Here is a 21227-nt window from a genome sequence, read left to right as displayed (position 1 = left end):
GGGTCCCTAGCACTGTAGCTATGACCTCAAGAAAAGAAAACAGTTCCCTGTGTTCCCCCTGAGTGGCCACGAGGAGGCAGAGCAGTGCCACTGGAAGGTCACGCGCTTTAGCAAGAAGCTACACACTTAAGACCAAAACTTGACTCCACTCCCTACGAACTCGGGACCTTGAGCAAATGGTTCCCCGAGCCTCATTTTTTTTTTTTCATCTAGAAACCTTCAGAGGATAGAGTGAAGTTTATAAATAACGTATGCAAAGCATATAGCACAGTATGGAATATTAGGTTCTTTTTTTCTTTTAAGCATTATTTAGCATTCTCTCTTACACACTTATAGAAACCCTACCTGCCCACTTATTAAGCAATTTACCCGAAACACTTTTTACCACTTTGAGCTTCAGTGTTCACATCCGTAATTCTGTAAAAAACACAATGCCCTCCTTGCAGGGTGTTATGAGAATTAAAATTACTGGAAAGAAAGCACCATTACAGTCGCTGTTATACAGCAGGTGCTCAAGATAAAGGTGGCTATAGTTAAAATTATTATCATCATGGGAGAAAACAGCAAGCAAACAAACAATAGGTAGCTAGTGTCCATTACATTTCTCCCAACACAAATAAAATTTAACCGGAATAATTCATGTTGCAATTCACCCTGGCTCTTGTTCTCTTTACTACTAACCTGAAAATGGGGACTAGATACACACTTGGCAATTTGTTTAAACAAAGGTTCTTGAATTTTAACAAATTGTGAAGGTTCAATCACATCCAATATTTCTTCCAGCTCCCCAAGGAACATGACCTATAAGTATAAGCAAAACACAAAATGTGAGGCATTCCATTAAAAAATCCATATGAACAGTGAGGATTAATGAGTTTTAGTTAATTTTAAGTTTGTACTATTTTAAGAAAAATTTACATGTAAAACCAAATATAAATGAACCAGGTATTATCACACTTTAGAAGATGTTCATTTCACAAAGAATTCACCACAGGGTACTTCTTTTTTTTTTTTTTTTTTTTTTTTGAGACAGAGTCTCGCTCTGTTGCCCGGGCTAGAGTGAGTGCCGTGGCGTCAGCCTAGCTCACAGCAACCTCAAACTCCTGGGCTCAAGCGATCCTCCTGCCTCAGCCTCCTGAGTAGCTGGGACTACAGGCATGCGCCACCATGCCCGGCTAATTTTTATATATATATATATGTTTTTAGCTGTCTGTATAATTTCTTTTCTATTTTTTAGTAGAGACGGGGTCTCGCTCTTGCTCAGGCTGGTCTCGAACTCCTGAGCTCAAACGATCCGCCCGCCTCGGCCTCCCAGAGTGCTAGGATTACAGGCATGAGCCACCGCGCCTGGCCCACAGGGTACTTCTTAAAAGCAAGTTCCCTACAGCATTGAAAATATGATTCTACTTACCTGGAAAAACTACTCAACTCACTATGTATATTACACAGAACAAGGAGCACTTACACACTGCTCTGGGGCTCCTGGGAAGCACTACTGTCCCTGTAGGGCTCTCCTCTCTATTGCTAGCAACTGAGCTATCTCCCCTCAATGCTTTTTTAAAAACAATAGGAGGGTGGCCCTCCTGCATGGATAAGCAAAAGTCCAAATGTAGTCATTTACCAGATAGTTATAGCCCCTACAATATGCTAGGTGCTGCACTAGGATACCCAGAACAGATAAAGTCTTAGACTCACCCACATGCCGGCACCACTTTAAACCCACTAGCACACGCTGACCCATTCTCCACACTTACACACAAACACAATTGCTGTCTACAGACCACAGGGACTCTCGTGGCCTCAGCACTGTGTGCCTTGACAAACAGAGCATTTAGATCACAATACAGAGCCAAATCAATACAGCAAGTCAATTGTTTTAAATATAATGGAAAAATGTCAGAGAAATGAAAACCAATTTACCTATTTAGCCATGAAAAATATAATTACCTTGGAAAAAAATTTAAGTATGAAAAATGGCAATGCTTTCTTATCTTAAGATGCATCTGGGTAGCAATGCATAGTTTAATTTTACCTAACAGGTATTAAGAAATAAGACAATCTTCCGAAATTGTATAAACCAGGGTTAGGAGAATTGAAGTTAATTTGAGGAAGAAGGTATTTCTGCTAAAAGTAAAAGACAGTAGACCCTTTCCATCTGTCAATATACACACAGACGTTCTCCCAAAAGTCTACCAAAATATAAAACTAACAGCTGACCTTTTTTCTGGGCCATTTTCCACACGGCCTCTAACCTTTCAGAAGAGTGTCTGCAGATCTGGTGTCTAGTTAGGTCCACCTCCAAACTAAGAGACTCACTTACTCCCTGACAACAACCTCACACAGTGGTACACACCTGGCTAGTTCTCAGCAAAGATACAAATGATTGCAGGGCTGAGCCTTCCAGGCTCATTTGTGAATGGCTGAAACTAAAGGCCTGTTGTAAATTTTAAGACAGTAAGATTCCATCTATACTATGCTTTCAAGTGGGTATCTGGACAGGTTGCCCTAGCATCTTCCTACAGTGACAGCAAAACCTCCATACTATGAAGGGGGTGACTAGGAAAGTGACATCAACAGAGCTAGACAACTGGACAGATGGCTGGGGCCTGGTCTTCACTCACCTGAGGCCGAGCTGCACAGTGAATAAAAACCCAGGGTGCCGAAGTCAGGGAGGCAGGGTCTGGCCTGATCCCCTGTTCTTAGTGTTCTTGGGCAAGCTACTTAACCTCTCTACAGTTTCATAATTAGTGAAACAAAAATTTTACAGCCCTTAATGGAGCTACAATGAGGTTCAGATAAGATGGTGAATTTTTACACATGCTTAGCCCAATGCCTGGCACTCGGCAAAGTATTTAGCAAGCTATTAACACTCTGTGACATTAATTACTTACCTCTTTTTGACTACACGTTTTAGGCCAAAATTTCATTAATCCCCTAATAACCTAAAATGAAAAAGAGAAAAACAAATGGCATTTAATTTTTCATATACACTTCCAGGAAAGGTGGCTTTTCTTTAGTTTTTTGAAATTGTGGAATAAATACTTACAGGTTCTGTGAGTGAAGGATCTTTCTCCAGAAATTGTACTATACAATATGCCAGCTGAAGAAAAAAAAAGAAAAGACAAAATTTTAAATTCTGTATAGTAAGGGCTCAAAAGGTGTATTATCAAAACTTCCTAAGAAGTTTTCAGACTGGTTTTAATAACTTTACATTCGATTCATTTTAACTATTATAAAAATAAAATATATATGAAGCAAAACAAAAAGCCACTTTTTCATGCCAAAAATTGACACTAATAAGGCTCCAGGGGAATTTTTTAAAGAGAGTATTGGGACATGAAGTACCCAGCTAATGAAAAGCAGAGGTGAAATACCACACTCAATGTATTGTGAAAGTATCTCAGCTACATGCAGTTTGAGCTACATCTAATGAGCTTCCTTTCTCTTTCCGCTACCATCAACAATACTGGGCTTTACTTGTGGTTCCAGAAGAGTCCTCTACAGGAAGTAGGCACTTACTAAAAACCTTGCTGATTGTCTGAAATGGCACACGCAAACTAAAGCAGTCTCACGAAGAAACAAAAGGTTGTATTTGCCAGTTACAACCTGGAGAAATATAAAAAGAGTTCTACATCCGATGCTAACACATCAAAGTAAGAATTCTTTTAAACAATCACCAAATGTGATACCCATTTCAAAACTAAAGGCAAGGTTTGTAAAAGGGCTTGTAAAGATTCTTGGACAAGATTCTTGGACAATTCTTAGACAAGATTCTCAGACAAGAACGCTACCTTCACAAAACAACATTTTGGTCATGTTCTAAATTAGAAACATACGGACTAATTTTTCCCCAAAATACAAAATTTCACATTTAAAGAGGAATATTGCTTAGAAAAATGTACATTTTTGAGCAAACTTAAAACATTCCCATGGGGGTGAGGGAAGTCGGAGGTCTGAAATACTAAAACTGAAAAAACCACTAGATAATTATCTACCCTCTAGTGACATGCTTACCATGCAAGGCAGTGTTAGCACGGAAATTAGAGTGGGGACAAGACAGGGTATGCTTTTTAACGTAATGAAGGCTTAAAAAAAGATGTGAAAATACTGACCGATTTGTTTACTTGTGAGAGTATTTATTTGTGTATAGAAAGTGAGGAAATGGTGAATGAACTAGAGGAGGAGGCAAAAGGCAACTGATACACTAATGCAAAGTGAAGACAGAAAAAAATACTCAAAACATTAAAAAATGCTTACATATGTCCAAAGATCTACATCTGGAAAACTCACATACATTATATGTAATATGTTCAGTATATAATTGTGTGAACTTGGGCAAATCACCTAAGTTCTCTATAAAATGAGATGATTAAACAAAGGCTCTTCCTACTTTTAAAATATTCCCATCATTCTACTGTGCACAGAAGAAAATATACACATTTACATTTTCCTCAGGGAGTATTTTAAACTTTAACAATTCTCTTTTTGAAGAAATTAAGGAACTATCAATATCAAACATACACTAAATTTGCAAAGTTTTTGCTTCCAAAAGTAGTACAAAATTCTACCTGGGCATGGAAGAGTGATAAGCTCCTGACAGTGTGTAAAGGGATCAACACTTTCACCAGAAACTGTTTGTGTTCTGCCTTAAGAGGTAAAGCAAAGCCATTGATAATACTAGGAAAAAGAAGAGACACAAATTAGCAATGTTACCACAATCTAAATTGAGACACACTGTTCTTGTGAGGTTGGTTAAATTTAATCAGTTTATATTTGTAAAGAATAATGCCCATCCCAGTGACATTTAAAATTTCTTAGTTACTTAAAAAAATACATTTAAGTAGGAAGGAATTAAGGGAGGAAGAAAATTTGCCTATGATAAGCCAACAAAGGCTCCTGTGCTCTTAAAATTAGTTGGATGCTTCCCCAAAGCTCTTTATCAAAAACCCTTTATTTTCCTTCCCTTTTCCTTCTCTAAATAATTGCCTGCCTTGCTCACTTCCTCTTTAAATCTGACTCTCCATTTCCAGACATCATTCCTTCTCATGCCTGAAATCTCTACCCAGGCTAGAAAAGTCCTTGAGAGAAAGCCATGTGAGTCCACCTTCCTTTTCTCCTCCTATTAGGAGGAAAGGCTAAGTAATTTCATTGTCCAGTCACATGACCCTCCCTTGTGTGTAGAAACTTACATAACAGCTATGTCTTTCCAATTCATTCCACTACTCTAGGCAGCAGCTGTTCAAGAACTACACCTGGGTACACACAGTTCCTTTGAAAATGACAATCTTTCCAATTTACTATAAACTTGCTTTCAAGAGATATGACAAAGGACAGATAGTCTAGAAACTAATGAACCTAAGATGTTTTGGAGTAACTGGCCTGACTGCAATTAGATGTATCATTTCTGTAGTAACGAACGCACTGTTAGCTCTTCCAATCATTCCAGTGGAACTAGCAACGTGTAATTGTGGAACAAAGGAAACAGGAAATCGTGTCTTGTAGAGTCAGTTGGGGGACACGCTAATAAGCACCAAGGAGAGCGACCCAATGTACATACAGCAAGAGATCTAGGGCAGCAGTTCCCTGTGCCACCTGAACCGAATTGTATTCACCTGAGATTAGCAAGTAGCTAAAAAGTGCTTACCTTCCTAATATTTCCAGCAGTTCAGCTACACCATTGAAGTGTTCTGTTTCATACACAAACCTTAAAAAAGAAAAGGAAAGAAAGGCGGGCGGGGGTGGGGGGTAGAAGGAAATCAGTACACTGTGTTCAAATATTTGAGGTTTATTTAATACTTGCATAAAAAACACCAACTTTGCTGCTTCTTCTTCTACCCCCACCCTCCACTTACCTTAGAAAAATATTGTTAATCTGTTTTCGGATAAATGCTCTAAGACCAAGAAACTTGCCATAAATTCTGTGTAAGACTGTTTTTAAGTAGTCCCGTTCCCGAGGGTCTTCACTGTCAAATAGCTCCAAAAGCTGTTGTAAATGAAATACAGTATGGCTGTCAAAGGCAGTGAAGGATTTAGCATTCCATCTCTCATTATTTAATATCCCTTCCTTCCTTCCTCACAAGTTTATTAAGTATCTGTATGTGCCAGGCATAGTGTTGGTCTTTAGGAATAGAGTGATAAATAAATCGGACAAGGGGCTTATGTTCTAGTGAAGAAATACATAACCGTAACAGCAATAACAATAATGATAATAGCTAACACACACGTAGCACTTCTATGATCATCAGACAATTTTCAAAGTAATCTACATGTATTAATCCTCCCCATGAAGTAGTTTTATCCCCATTTTTCAGATGAGGAAAATGGGGCACAAAAAGGTTAAGTAAGTTGGCCATGGTCTCACAGCTAATACATAGTAGAATTTGATCCCAAGTACTCAAGGCCCAAAGTCCATGAATTCAACCACTGTATTATGCTACTGAGCTTATATTCCAAATATACAGTTAAGATAAGCCTTCAGCTCTACCAGAACATACAGGTAAATGAAACAATCTAAACCAAAACACACACCAAAAAATTCCCAATGATACTGTCAATGTTCTCTTTCTAAATCTGGATTCTCGTTACATAGGTGTGCTTCATTCTGTAAATATTCATTGAAGGGAACATTTATTATTTCTGTATGTTTGTTATACATGAATAACATTTTTAAGTTCCCAATCATTTGTAATCTAAAGTTAATAACTGAATCCTGATAACATCACATCTATGTACTCATAATGAGACTCATACAACTAGTCCAAAAGAGGTAACAAGCTAAAGTCTTAGGCCAAATGAGATTCAACCCAAACCCTAGAATAAAAAATTCCAGCTGCTTTGTTTTTACAGAAATTGACAAGTTGATCCTAAAATTTATATGGAAATACAAGAGACCCAGAAAAGCCAAAATAATCTTGAGGAAAAAAAAAACAAAGTTGGAAGACTCATACTTCTCAAAGTATGGAGCCAAAGCCATGGTAATCAAGACAATGTGATACTGGCATAAGGACAAATGTAAAGATCAAAAGAATAGACTCAAGAGTCCAAAAATAAACCATCACATTTATGGTCAACTGATTTTCAACAAGGATGCCAAGACATTTTAATGGGGAAAGAATAGTCTTTTCAACAAATGGTGCCAGGACAACTGGATATCCATAATCCAAAAGAATAAAGTTGGACTCCTACCTCATACCATATACTCAAATTAACTCAAAATGGATAGTTAACCTAAAGGTAAGAGCTAAACATAAAACAATTAGAAGAAAACATAAGAATAAGTCTTTATAACCCTAGATTAGGCGATGGTTTCTTAGATATGATAGCAAACCATAAGCAACAAAAGAAAAAATAGATAAAGTAGACTTCATTAAAATTAAAAACATTCACGCTTCAAAGGACACCATCAAGAAAGTAAAAAGATGACCCACAGAACGGGAGATGATACAGTTGATATAATAGGTCCACTTATACACAAATTTTCTTTGGCCTCTGCCACCCCTGAGACAGCAAGATTAAACCTCCCTCTTTCTCCCCGTCACCCTATTCAACGTGAAGACAATGCAGATGAAGATCTTTATGATGATCTACTTCCACTTAATGAACAGTAAATATATTTTCTCTTCCTTATGATTTTAACATTTTTTTCTCTAGCTTATTTTATTGTAAGACTATAGTATATAATATGTATTAATATACACAAACACATATATTATATAATATATATAAAACATAAAATATGTGTTAATCAACTATTTATCAGTAAGGCTTCCCAACAAAAGTAAGCTATCAGTAAGTTTGGGGGGAGTCAAAAGTTATACGTGAATTTTCAACTGCGCACTACCCCTGTGGTGTTCAAGGGTTAACTGTATTTGCAAACCTCTGATAAGAGACTAGTATCCACAGTATATAAAGAACTCTTAAAGCTCAATAAAAAGACAGTCCAATTTAAAAATAGACAAAGAATTTTTTTAATAGACATACCCCAAAGAAGCTATACAAATGACAAATAAACACATAAAAGAGTGATCAATTGCATTGATTATTACAGAAATGCAAATAAAAAACAGCAAGGAGATACCACTCATTGGATGGCTGTGATCAAAAAGAGGGATAATAAAAAGTGCTGGCAAGGATGTACAGAAACTAGAACCTGCATATATCATTGGTAAGAATGTAAAATGATGCAGCTACTTTGGAAAACAGTTTGGTGGTTCCTCAAAACTTCCAGGGTTATTATATAACTAAGCAATTCCACTCCCAGCAGAACTGAAAACACGTGTCCATATAAAAATTTGTACACAAATGTTCATAGTAGCAATATTCATAAAGGTCAAAAACTGAAACAATTCAAATATCCATTACTTGATGAATGAATAAACAAAATGTGGTACAATGGAATATTATCCAGCCATAAAAAGGAATGAAGATACATATTACAACATGAATGAACTTTTCAAATATCATGCTAAGTAAAAGAAACTAGACAAAGAAGGCCACATAATACATGATTCCATTTCCATGAAATATCCAGAATAGGCAAATCCATAGTGACCAAAGGAAAATGGGGAGTAATGGGTATGGGTTTCTTTGGAGGATTATAAAAATGTTCTGCAATTAAACTATGGTGATGGTTGTAAAACTCTGTAAATATACTAAAAAACAGTGAACCAGAAACTTAAAAACAATGAATTTTGTGGTATATGAACTATAACTCAATAAATCTACTACCTTTTTAAAAATGATGTTGGTAAGTTCCCCTGGATGAAGAACAAACTTGGAGATTGGTTTCAATTTTACTGAGGTTTTTATACTCACCATTATTGCAATAATGCAAAACTCATAGTTCTAATATCTTTATAGCAAAACATTTCAAGAACATACAGACAGCACACAAATGAAAGCAGACAACCATCATTATTGAGAAAGCTATCAAGACATATATAAGCTTGACTTCAGGTGATTAAGACATAAGGCTGATACTGACAACAGAAGAATAACTTGATGGGCAACAATCAAATGTGCATTTCTTTGAATGAAAGACTGAGTTACGGGCAAAATACTAGCCCTTGAAATATGGCGGGAAGCACAAACTGAAAGACAGTCTTCAAAAATAGGCAGTGAGACAGGACACAATTTTTGGCTACACAATGCCATCCATCACCCATCCATTTATTCATTCAAAAAATGAGTATTTCAAGTAAATATTTATTGTGTGTCTTATAAGGGCCAACCAGCGGGCAAGGTGCCACAGATACAATGATAAGCAAGACAGAGACAATCTCTGCTTTCTCAGAGCCTATTCTAAGGGGGAGATACAGGTAAATAAACGGCATGATAAGTGGTTCAGGATGCTGTATAAACAGATAGCAGACACATCGCCTCAATCTGGAGGTAGAGTGATCAGGGAAGACTTCTAGAGGAAGTGACATCCAGGCTAACCCATGAAGAAATTAGGAGTTAGAAGTGGGACACCAGCATTCACAGCAGATTCAATGGCACATGACCTTACTAACAGCCTATCCAAATAGAAGATGCTGTTAACATGTCTCTGCCCATTCAGCAATAAAATAAATAAATATATACTAAGTTACAGAGTTCTTTCTATGTGCCAGAAACTGTCCTCACTGCTGGCATACACAGTGTTAAACAATTTTGGAGCCCACTAGGGGAGGCAATGAGCAAGTTAAAAATACATTTCCACAGGAAAACATTCTGTCTAGGAAGGAAAGGCATGTGGCTCCAACAGGCAAAAATGGTCCAATATAGACTCAATATATTTTTATCTATGACATGTTCAAAATGACATAAGATCTCTAACCTACCTGTCCCACTCCTTGTTAATGGAAATAATTAATCTCTTAAATTCTATGTTTTAATTTGGTTTCTATTTTTAAGTGTTGCAGAGTTTAATGAATAATCTGCAAATAACGTTAAGAGAAGGCTTGTGGGCATGTAATGTTAGCTAAACTTGAATAAGTTATGCTTCTATACCGTTATTCTTGAGTTTAATGAAAACATAATAATTAAACAAAAATGATTTAACTAATGTTTTCATTAAGTTCTCAAAGAAAATGCATTACTAAGCACCTAACTTTGTTTACAAAGCCACAAATATTAAACGTGTCATGTTCTATGAGAAAGATGAATTGCAGTATTAAACTATTTTTCTGCTGCTCTACAGAACACACTTTTGAAGATTTTATGTACGAGAGAAAAAAAGTAAGTATAAATAGTGCAAAGGCCAAAAAAAGGGGGAGTACGATGAGCGTTAATTTCCAAAACAAAATAATATGAAGTGTGCTTAGTCATATATATACTCCCAAACACTCCCACAAAAAAAGCTATGAGAAATATAATCCTGTACCTGTAAATGCCAAGGTGGACTGTGCCATCCAGAATATATAGTCTTCAAAAATAGGCAGTGAGACAGGACACAGCTTGTGGTCAAAGAAAAGAAGCTGGAGAATTTCCAAGGTGATTACAGAGCAAAGACAGACCTGTCAACATGCTGGCTTCAAGTTTACAAAAAACCAGCTTTCCTGAAGCTAACAAACAGGGATGAACTCTGTAATGATTTAGCCAAAGAACCCTTCTTTGAACTTCATAATTAATTACAGTGGAATGAGAAGGGTGAAATGAAAAAGGCAGTAAGGGTCTTCCAGTTACATGCGGGGGATTGAACTTTTCTCTTCTTGAAACCTCCCTGAAATGACAGTGAAAAAATAAGAACGGAAGAAAGGCACAGAGCAGAGAGGGTTGGAGAGTAAATTAGACATACTTGTAAACTTTTCAAAGATGGAAAGTGGATGACAACAGGTGACTATCTTAGGTTTCCTCCTTCTCCATTCTGCTAAGTGTTTTTCCATTCTGCAAGCAGGAAGGGAAGCCAACAAGAAGCAGGCCAATTCACACCAGAGAACCCTCAAAAGGCTTAAGAATTGAAGGCACCAGATATATTTGATGGCAAGGCTGTGAGAAGGAGCTAAAAAGAAGAGGACTGGTTGAAAGTTTGTAGAAGGAGTAACAAAACCCCCCAGAGATCCCTGTTCCACGGAGTGTACTGAAGATTTATAACCTAACTCTGGAGAGAATGAATGAGAAAGTATCTAGTCTTGAAGACAGTTAAGTGAAGCACTTATTTAAAATAACAGATTAAATAAAATTCTGTGTACTAAAGAGTTAGACCGTTGCCATCCCTCTTCCCTGACTGAGCTCCCAATCCCCCAATACCAGATGAGGCAAGAGATTGGAAGGTCCTTTTCTGGGGAAACTGATAGCCTCAAGAGAAAGATCTATGCAGACACTTATATCTGAGGGTTTTCCAATGAAATGGCAAGGTTCCTGCCCAATTATCTTATGGAAAGTTACCAGCTGCCAAGTGTTAGCTATGCAAATATAAACACGCATGCATGTGCATACATTGTACACACAGGTTCTAAGCAGATTTTTGTAGACTAATATTTAACTATGACTATGAAGTCAAGAATCACCAGATTTTCTAACATAAACAAACAATTATAAGGAACACAGAGGAAACAGGTGTAATGCAAAAGAGTACAAAAAAACTGCAAAAAGGAACTATAACATCTCCAGAGATAAATATATTGGATCCCTGAAACAAAAGCAGAATGCAATTACAGATGGATATTCAGAAAATAAAAAAGAGCTTTTGGAAATTCAAAATATAAAAAATAAGAAGTTCAGCAGAGGACTGGAACATCAAAATGAGCAAATTTACCCCTGGAAGTATAACCAAGAGACAGAGATAGTATATAAATGAAAGAAGACAAGAAAACTAGAGGCATGATCCAGAAGGACTAATACATGAGTAACAGGCTATCAGAGAAACACAGAGACAGAAAAACAGAAAATGGAGAAAAGAAAAACATCTGAGGAAGAATTTGATGGAATTTTCCAGGGAAAAAAAAAATCAATGGATTTCAACATAGATATAGTCCATTAGGTATTCTGCACAATAAATGAACAAAGACCCACACCAAGGAACATCACTTTCTGGACTTGGGGATAAAGAAAAGATCTCAGAAGCTTACAGAGAAGACACATCACTATAAAAGATAAGGCATTCAGCTGGCACAGGCCTTCTCAATACCAACATTGGAAGCTAGAAGACAACGAAACAATTCCTTAAAAAACATCTGAGGAGTATGGGCTCCAGCCTACAAGTTTATACCTAGCCAAAATGTCAGTCAAGTATGTGGGTAGAATTAAGATGTTTTCAGACAAGCAATCTCAGAACATTACATCCCATTCATGCTTTCTTAGGAAGCATCTAGAGAATATGTTCCACAAAATGAGAGAAAGTTAAGCAAGCAAAACATGGTCTAGAAGAGTGGCAAATGGAAGTCCCAGGATGATCACTGTGGATACAGCCTCGGGGAAGCAACCAGTGCCAATTAAAGCAAGATGGCCTCCAGGAAGGAGGCTTGGCGGGGTGGGCAGGGGGAGGAACTGACAGAGTAGCTGATGTATACGGGCCATACTGAGAAGATCTGTATGTTGCTCTCAGGGAATTAAGGGACGAACTAGTGACCAATACATAGGAAAGCAAGCCAGAGAAAAACAAGGCAACTATTAATTCCAGTATTTTTTTTAAAGCTCTACAAGAAATGTAATTATATGCCTCAAGTATGAACAATATGTATACAGTTGTACTAATGTAAGCACTATAATTAGATTTAATTAAATTTTGTGATCTAGTGTTGGTGGTAGAAGAGGGAGCTACAGAGGAAGATACATCATAGTCTATAGCAGAAAGTCAACAGATAGATAAAATCTAAAATGAAAGATCAAGAAATAGCAGTATAAGCATGCTATTTGGAAATATGGAGATAAACACATGGAAACAGCTAGAAGACTTGAGTGTGGTTACCTCCAGGGAATAGGACTCTGGATTGGGGAAGGATGAGGCAAAGGATTGATATTTGTCATTAAAAACCATATAAATATATTTGAGTTTTAAAAAGACATTACTTCGTTAATTAAAACTATTTTAAAAAGTCATTAAGAGCAAGACTTCGAGCAAAAAACCCACTTGCCCTCTACTACAATAAAGTAATTGCCCTGTACTAGTCCATGGAAAGTAATTTTAGAAAAGATCATAAATCTTCTACTAGATAATCGATAAAATTGATACTCTAAATGTTTTCCATCCAAACCTTCATAGAGCACTAAAATCAGATGTCCATATTTCTGGCTTTGTTTGCAACTTTAGCTATCCTGCTACCTGAAAACTGAATATCTTCCTAACATCTTCACCGTGACCAAATAATGCACATGGAGAAAGCCCAGAACGAAGAAACAACAGCCAAAGGTAGACTGACTCCAGTGAATCAGAACAACTCAAGGGAACCACTATGTGAAATGAGGCAACCTATGGGCAACCACCGAGAAAGGATAGTGGAGACAAGGGATGAAAAGGTTGCAACTGTAAGATTCTAGCGATTCTGACTTTAAAATCCCTAAGGAAATGCAAAACAGAACTTTCAAAAGTGTAAGTCATACAAATGAGAACAATTCTACCAGGTTACATGCTTTTACGTTCCTCCTAATTTCAGGCGTTCTTTCCACAAACTAAAGAAGTCCACTTTTTCCCCCTTGAGCATTCTATCTGATTCAAAAAACCTTGTGATTTAAATTTTTAAGACAACCCAACCGATTTGGTCAGCATTTCAAGAAAGAGCTGTTGTGCTAAATGATGATGCACTCATGGGATGCAGGTAGGGACTACATAATTTGTGGGGCTAGGGCAAAGTGAACATGCAGTGCTCCTTGTACAAAAAGTATTAAGAATTTGAAGACAGAAAGGGCAGAGCATTAAACCATGCACAGGGCCCGTCTAAGCACAGGGCCCAATGCAACTGCACAAGTCACAGGCTGGCTCTGGATGCACGGGTCAGAGCAGTGAAGCCCTTTTTTAAAGGTTTTTGAGTTACATGTTGGACAAGACAGGATGAAGTGACTTATTGCTAATTGGTAACCGTTGATAAAACTCCAGGGAGAAATAAATTCTCTAAATTCTTATCTGCTATAGGTTCTGAAAGAGAAATGTAAACATTTTGACATATTCAAGGAACTTGTTTGGAAAATAGTATTATTTTGTACTTTTTATTAGGGCTGAGATTCAAGGCCTTTTGGAATTTATTTCAGTTTAGAACTTAAAATTTTTTAACAGGTTGGTTTGTGTCATGTCCAATTTGTTTTGAGTTTTTAAAAACACAATAACAAAAGGTCACTTTTAAGGACAGGCTAAATGATTTACATAATTTGCATGATAATGATAGTACCTTTCAGCTAAATATAACTGCAAATGTGAAGTACAAATTACTAAATAGCAATCTCCAGCAGTACATATGTTTATGGGGATACTTGAATAGTATGTCTCTTAGCAACCACTGACTGCTTTTCAGATTTGCAGAGTGGCTGAAAGCAATCTTTAGAATATGCTGCTAAACTATTGCCACAAAAATCCACCCAATGAAATAATTCAAGGTTTGGCAATTCATTTGGGTCTAAAGAAAGGGCAGGGGGATCATAAAGAAACCATTTTCCCAACCATCCTAACATAGATGAAAATTATCTTTATTGAGAATAGACAAAATTGTTCCATAAGCCAAGATGAGTCTACACACTTAGAGCTATAGAACGCAGTTTATCAAGTTACCTACATCTAAAATCAACATTACTACAGACACAAGCACACTGTGCAATGAAATTGACTATCTTTGATAAATCTCTGACAGCTTTCTTATGTAAACATTTAAATGAGTACATAAAAAATGCTAAAGGTTATGTAAGTCTAGATTTAATAAAAATCACAATGAAATTCAAGTGAGCCAGTCATACTATTCTTGAATAAAAAACAAGAAAACCCTTCAAGACCCTTGAATAAAAAACAGAACAGACTGTTTTGTCTGGCCCACACAAAAATCTGGATTTCCAAGCTTTCTCTTGAAAAACCAGAAAATCTAGCAACACTTGGCTCACTTACCTAGAGGCCAATAGTTAACAGGAGTGGATTGGCAACAAGGTACAAGCTCTCTAAATCACCAGTCAGTTTCCATCACTCCCTTTGCTTACACACAGATGTAAATTTTGCCCTCTGCAAAAATTTAAATGTGCTATCACTGGATTTCATATGAGTTATATGCTCCTGGCACTAATACATTTACTTCCAACACTAATTGGAAGAAATCAGTTGGCAAAGGAGAACTGATGAGAATTCAGGCACACAGGAGACCACATGTAACAACTTAAGAGAACCCGACATTCTGAGAAGAACCACATAAGCAGAGTCCAAAGGGTATTAATGATTTTTAGAATAAATAATTCATAACACACTAGGCAAGACACGATAGACTAACATTATATGATTTCACGGTCTGAAGTTATTAAAGAAAACACAGCTAAAGAAGGTTCTTAAACCTTCTTTATTAGAATTGATCCTGATAAAAACATTAGTGACAGAACCAGCATAACATTTACTGACTGCTTACCATGTGGTAGGAATTGTTCTAAGTGTTTGTATAGGTATTTAGTTATTAATTCTCCTCAACAACCTTACAGTGTAATTACTATTATGTTACAGACATTTTGCATTTACTTTCCAGATAAGGAAACTGAGGCAAAGAATAGTTAGGTAGTTTGCCCAAGGTCACACACTAAAAAATGGCAGAGTGAATTCAAATCAGTTTATACACTTAACCACCAATCTATACTGCTTCCTGATGAAGAAGAAAAACTCAAGGTATTGAGAAAGGCTTTTAAGTCAACACAGGAAGCTTTCCTTCAAGCTTCAGATTTTAAAAGGACCTATACAAATGCTGAAAGGAAGGAAACACAACAAATATTGGGCATAAAAGAATGGTGCAGTCCTACAAAAATAGTCTTAGAAAGGCTAGTGCACAAAATCAGCTAAGGTTTGTGAAAAATGCAAGGCAATAAAATGAGACTGTACTTGAGCTGAAATCTTTTTACTATTCTTATTGATTATAACATGTTCATTATTTTTAAATGCAAGGAATACAGATATATTTAAAAAATAGTAAAGATCATCACATAATCACGCCCTTCCAGACAATTAATAACAATCTGGTATATCTCTTTCCAAAACTGTTAATGGATATTGCTGTAGTCTGAATGTGTCCCCCAAAATTAATGTGTTGGAAACTTAATCGCCAATAGTGTTAGAAGGTAAGGCCTTTGGGAGGTGTTTAGGTCATGAGGGCTCTGTTCTCATGAATTGAATAATACCACTATAAAAAAAGGCTTTCTGGAATGGGTTCACTCTCTAGCCCTTCCATGTTCTGCCATGTGAGGTTACAGTAAGAAGGCCCTTACCAGATGCCAGTGCTTGATCTTGGACTTCCCAGCCTCCAGAAATATGAGAAATAAATTTCTGTTCTTTATAAATTACCCAGTCTTAGGTATTCTGTTACAGCAGCACAAACATACTAAGACAAAAATACCAACATTCGTTTTCCCTAAAATAACGCTGGCTCAAAAATTAATCTGTTCCATAAAAATGCATGTTTCACTTAAAAATAGATCATGTGTGGCTCTATCAAATGCTTTTTACTAACTGATGAATATTCCACTACATGAATGTCTACAGTTCAACTACCTCCTGAGAAACTTTTCTTTCCGATTTTCTAGTAATTATTAACAATGATACACTCAATATCTTTGTATATATATCTTTATCTATATCTGATTATTCCTCCTGGAATTGCTGGATCAATATTTGAGTTGACAGAATACTATCAGATTTCTTCTTCTGAATGATTATACCAATTTTATGTATGTATGTATGTATGTACCTACTTATTGATTGATGGATACATCATCTTACGGGTTTTATGGCATATTCAGAAGGGTCTTCTCCACTCAGACCTCTACTATGTTCCATTTTCCTGTTAAATTCCACATTGTTTTAATTAATGTACTTTTATAATATGTTTTATTATCTAATAGGTAAAGTACCATATTATTAATCGTGTTTTTCAAAAATTTATTTCATGAACTCTGAAAATTTCAAATAAAAACTACTGGAATTTTAATTAGAACTACACTAAATGTATAACTTATTTTGGGATTATATGAATATCTTTATGATGGCAAGTCTTCTCATCTAGGAATATGTTACATTTCTACATTTATTAAAGCCTTCTTTGCAAAATGTTATTATAAGTCTCATATACACTTTTAAATTGTTTCAAAAGGTGGAGGTTTTACAAAGCAAGGAAAAACATGGGGGTGTGAAAAAGACGTGACTACAGAGTGCAGAAGTGGGAAGGACCTGTTAACTCAAGACAATTAAGGCATAGTGGGGGGAGAAGAGGGAGATGGGGTGGGATGGGGGATAACAGGGTGAAATATGAGCATTAACCCCCCCTGAGCCCTGGTCTGAAGATGAAATTCATCAACAGATCCAACAGATGGAAGGTAAAAAAGCAAAGGTTGTAAACATGAGGAAGAAGCTGAAAATGTAAACTATATAGATGGACTTCACTATTTAGCTCTAGAAGTTCACTAATGCCATATGACAGATGAATGGCACTCCTTTTTATGACAAAGTGACAAGGCCTGTAGATGACTGGAATGCAGTAAACACAAAGTCCTGGCTTTTACCATAGCATCTAAAAAGGCACTATGCTCTCTTTATGAACAAAATTAAGAAATGCAGAAAGGATGATAATATACTAGTAAATTTCTAACTGGTTCAAGGATAGAATTCAAATATCACTGATTAATGAACCTGTGTAAAATCAGGGAATTTCTAAAGGCATGTCCCAGGTCTCTTCCTCAGCCCTGGCTAGTTGAACAATTTTAATCTATGACTTAGATGAGGCCAATAATTACAGATGTCATAAAGAGGGAAAGACATGGTGAATAAAGTAGATAACAGAATAATGATCCAAAAAGACCTCCACAAATCGGGGAGAAATGATATTCCACAGAAATATATGCCAACTCCTACACTTAGATTAAAAAACAAAGTGCATAACGAACAAGAACAAGGAGGCCAAGTGTGATGGTGCATGCCTGTAGTCCCGGATACTGGAAGGGATGAGGCCTGCCTGGGCAACATGGCAAGATATCATCTCTTAAGAGAGAGAGAAAAAAAAGGGAAGCATGGCTTTATAAGCAACACGAATAAAGCTCAATTAGAAGTCAGCTACAACTTCAAGCTTAAGATAGGTTGGCAACATCATATTATGGCAAGAAATGGTAATGAGACTTTCCCTTTAAGAAACCTAGAGTGCAGAGAAGGGAATGATAAACCCAACTCTAAGCTGCGTTGGGCTGCCCAGGCTTAGGGCACTGTGTTCAGATGTAGATGTCATACTTGAAGACAAATGGACACATCCGGAAGATCTTGAAGGCTTCAAAAACTAACAGATGAGAAAAGGTTGCAAGAACTAAGGCCTCATTCTGCAGCAGAGAATACATACTGATAGCTGGTGGGCCAGATCCAAAAGGCAAACAGGATTTTAGTAATATCAGAAAATTTCATACAAAATCTGGATTTCTGTTTCTCTTGGAGGAGGGTGAGGGGAAGAAAAGTCTGGCAATAACTGAATTAAGAGGAGAAGACAAAGACCCCTTTAGTAGGAGCCAGTCTACATCCTATTGTCTGACACCTGTGAATGAGCCTATGAGCTTTTGAGTTGCAACTGCTGTTCTGGAGAAAAAGAGCCAAAGGGTAAAAAACAAAAGCTGTCTTCTAAGACTTGAAAGACTACATCTGGGTTAGTGATATTCTAAGAGACTATTCTGGGGAGAATAAGGCCAAAGGGTACAAGGTGTGGGGAGGCTCAACACAAAAAGGAACTTCCTAACAAAAATGGAGTAAGCTGCCCGTGTGGCTTTTCTTCACTGAAAAAGGGTCTCAGAGGAGACTGATTCCCTGGGTAAAGAACTAGAATATACAACCCAAAACGTCCTTTCCAAATCTGGGTTTTTCTGATGTTTCAGTCTTATGAGTTTTATCTTCAGTACCATCTACCATGGACAGCACACTGGGCTGGGCTCTGCATGCTTTTTGTGTAAGAAAAGCCTGGCTGCATAGTAAGATCATAGATTTACCGATTCCATGTCTGCTAAACACAGGCTCTAATGGAGAATCACTATCTGATCCTCTCAGGCATGTTAATTCACCATAAATATGAAAACTCTATTATTTCATTAGTGTTGAGACATGAAGGCTATTCTTTCCTTGAAGTCATTCCAAGTTACAGTGAGGGGAATCCCAAAGAGGCATCATGGCATAATACACAGAAAACCAGAAGAGGAAATATGCTTGAATAAACTGGATAATCTTTCTAGACCTCAGTTTATTTCATCTATGAAATGGGCATAAAAACTTATCCATGTTTATTATACAAAATTCTTGTATAAATTAAATTAAATAATACACACAAAGGTACTCTGACAACTATACAGTGCTATACAAAGGCAACAGCTTTCCAATACAAAATGAGGATCTATTATGTAAACTTTCATTTTTCTGAAATGAACTTTGCTTCTTTAAGGACCTGTATCAATCTACCTATCTGCCCAGTGATCCATGTATCCACCTTTTTACCTACCTCTCTATCTCTATCTCAAACCTCACTTTTCCAATGTTAAGGAAGTCACGATTCACCAGTGTGTAACCAAAGTACTCTAAATGTGCAGTGGAGCACAGCTCAATGATCTGCTTCATGTGCCTAGGGGGAACGCGGTGTACGGGTGCTAATGAGTCCCACAGGCAAGACACCAAACAAAGCTCCTTTCCAGCTCTGCACTGACCACTGAACAATTCCACTCAGCCACATACCCAGGATGTATAGGAGCCTCCATGGCCCTCAGCTCTCTGGAGCTCGCCTGCTGCTGGCACTCTGTTGGGTTAAGCCCTATGAAACGGCTGTGTTTTGAGTGTCAAAAACAGTCAAAATATTGGCTATGGCTCAACCTACATGCCCCAAATTCTAAATTTATTAATTTAATTAGGGAGGGAGCAAAAAGAGGAAGGCCATCATGAAGGTTATCAGACTTTACCCACGTAAGGTAATAGTTCAATTTCCTGAAAAATTAATATTTTAAATTTGAAATTCTGCTGTTGGCTCATTAGGAGATAGATATTTATTCTTTTCTACCTTAGGTAGCTCATGTCATTCAGAAAGGAGCTATGATGACAGCCCATATACCTGTTTGACTCAAGTATCCATTTTTATACGTGAATATCACATAAGAGGAGCAAAGACATGTTACCTAAAACTTCAACACCTTGGAAGTACCCAAGCCTTGGTCAAAAGAAAGATGCGATCTATGGTTGTAACATATAAAATGAAGAGTCACAAAAAATATTGGCTACTCAGTTTTAACAGATCCATGCAATAGTTCTTTATGCAAATGAGTTTTTAAGCTACACAAAGATTCACACAAATAAGCGTTACATAAATAAAATTCCTTTATAACTAAACTTTAGGAAAGAAAACCACAAGGACTTAGGCATTAGCATTCCTGTCTATTTAAACTGTAATTAATTTCTACCACAAATAAAGATACACCTATTATTTTTAATGGGCAGTAATGGAAATTAACTTATATACATTTATTTGTTTATAAGGTGATGTAACTGTCACTGCAAATTTTTTTTTAACAAACATCAACAGAAAATGAGATAAAGTGTTAACTGAATAACAAATACCCACATCCACAAGAATATGCTTACCTGTAATACAAATTTCTGATCTATGTATTTTTTGGCAATGCTGGGTTGGAATTCTTGGCTTTCCAAAAATCGTATGAAAAATTCATATACAAGCTGCAACAAACAGATTATATAGTTAATTTCAAATTATGATTCACTGAAAATAGCATTAAAAACCATGAAAAGCCTGTAACACTAAAACTGATAGGGATTAGAAAATTGATTTAACATCAATCAACAAATCATGCTAGCCTTTCTTGTGGTTCACAGTTATTGTTATGCTTTTTAACTTTTAAAATTAAAAGCTAGAAAATACAAACAAACAAAGCAAATGAAAATCCACCATAGTCTTATTCAGAGACATCCACTGTTAACATTTTAATGTATATAGCTCCTTCTACAACATACCAATGTACTATAAATGTATCTTAAACAGTTTTACAAACTACTTTTACCATTTAAACAATATATCACAAACAATTTACATCAACAACATCTAAGTAGCTATTAAGTA

The 21227-nt window shown here is 36.6% G+C and overlaps 1 protein-coding gene across 3 annotated transcripts in view; it reads right to left on the bottom strand.

The window, feature by feature from the left end:
* Positions 1 to 21227, bottom strand: part of PPP2R5E (protein phosphatase 2 regulatory subunit B'epsilon) — a 138247-nt gene that overhangs the window by 11966 nt on the left and 105054 nt on the right. For all 3 annotated transcript variants that reach the window (XM_045565957.1, XM_045565963.1, XM_045565952.1), the window contains exons 5-11: positions 20735 to 20827; positions 5853 to 5983; positions 5645 to 5704; positions 4569 to 4677; positions 3047 to 3100; positions 2892 to 2942; positions 682 to 801 (exon numbers count right to left, since the gene is read on the bottom strand). In XM_045565957.1, the coding sequence (XP_045421913.1) occupies positions 682 to 801; positions 2892 to 2942; positions 3047 to 3100; positions 4569 to 4677; positions 5645 to 5704; positions 5853 to 5983; positions 20735 to 20827 (618 nt within the window). The remainder of the gene's footprint in view (positions 1 to 681; positions 802 to 2891; positions 2943 to 3046; positions 3101 to 4568; positions 4678 to 5644; positions 5705 to 5852; positions 5984 to 20734; positions 20828 to 21227) is intronic.

This window comes from Lemur catta, chromosome 1 (assembly GCF_020740605.2).
Source record: "Lemur catta isolate mLemCat1 chromosome 1, mLemCat1.pri, whole genome shotgun sequence".
Classification (NCBI taxonomy): domain Eukaryota; kingdom Metazoa; phylum Chordata; class Mammalia; order Primates; family Lemuridae; genus Lemur; species Lemur catta.
The sequence above is the reverse complement of the archived record's forward strand: the minus strand, read 5'-3'. Positions and strand labels throughout refer to the sequence as shown.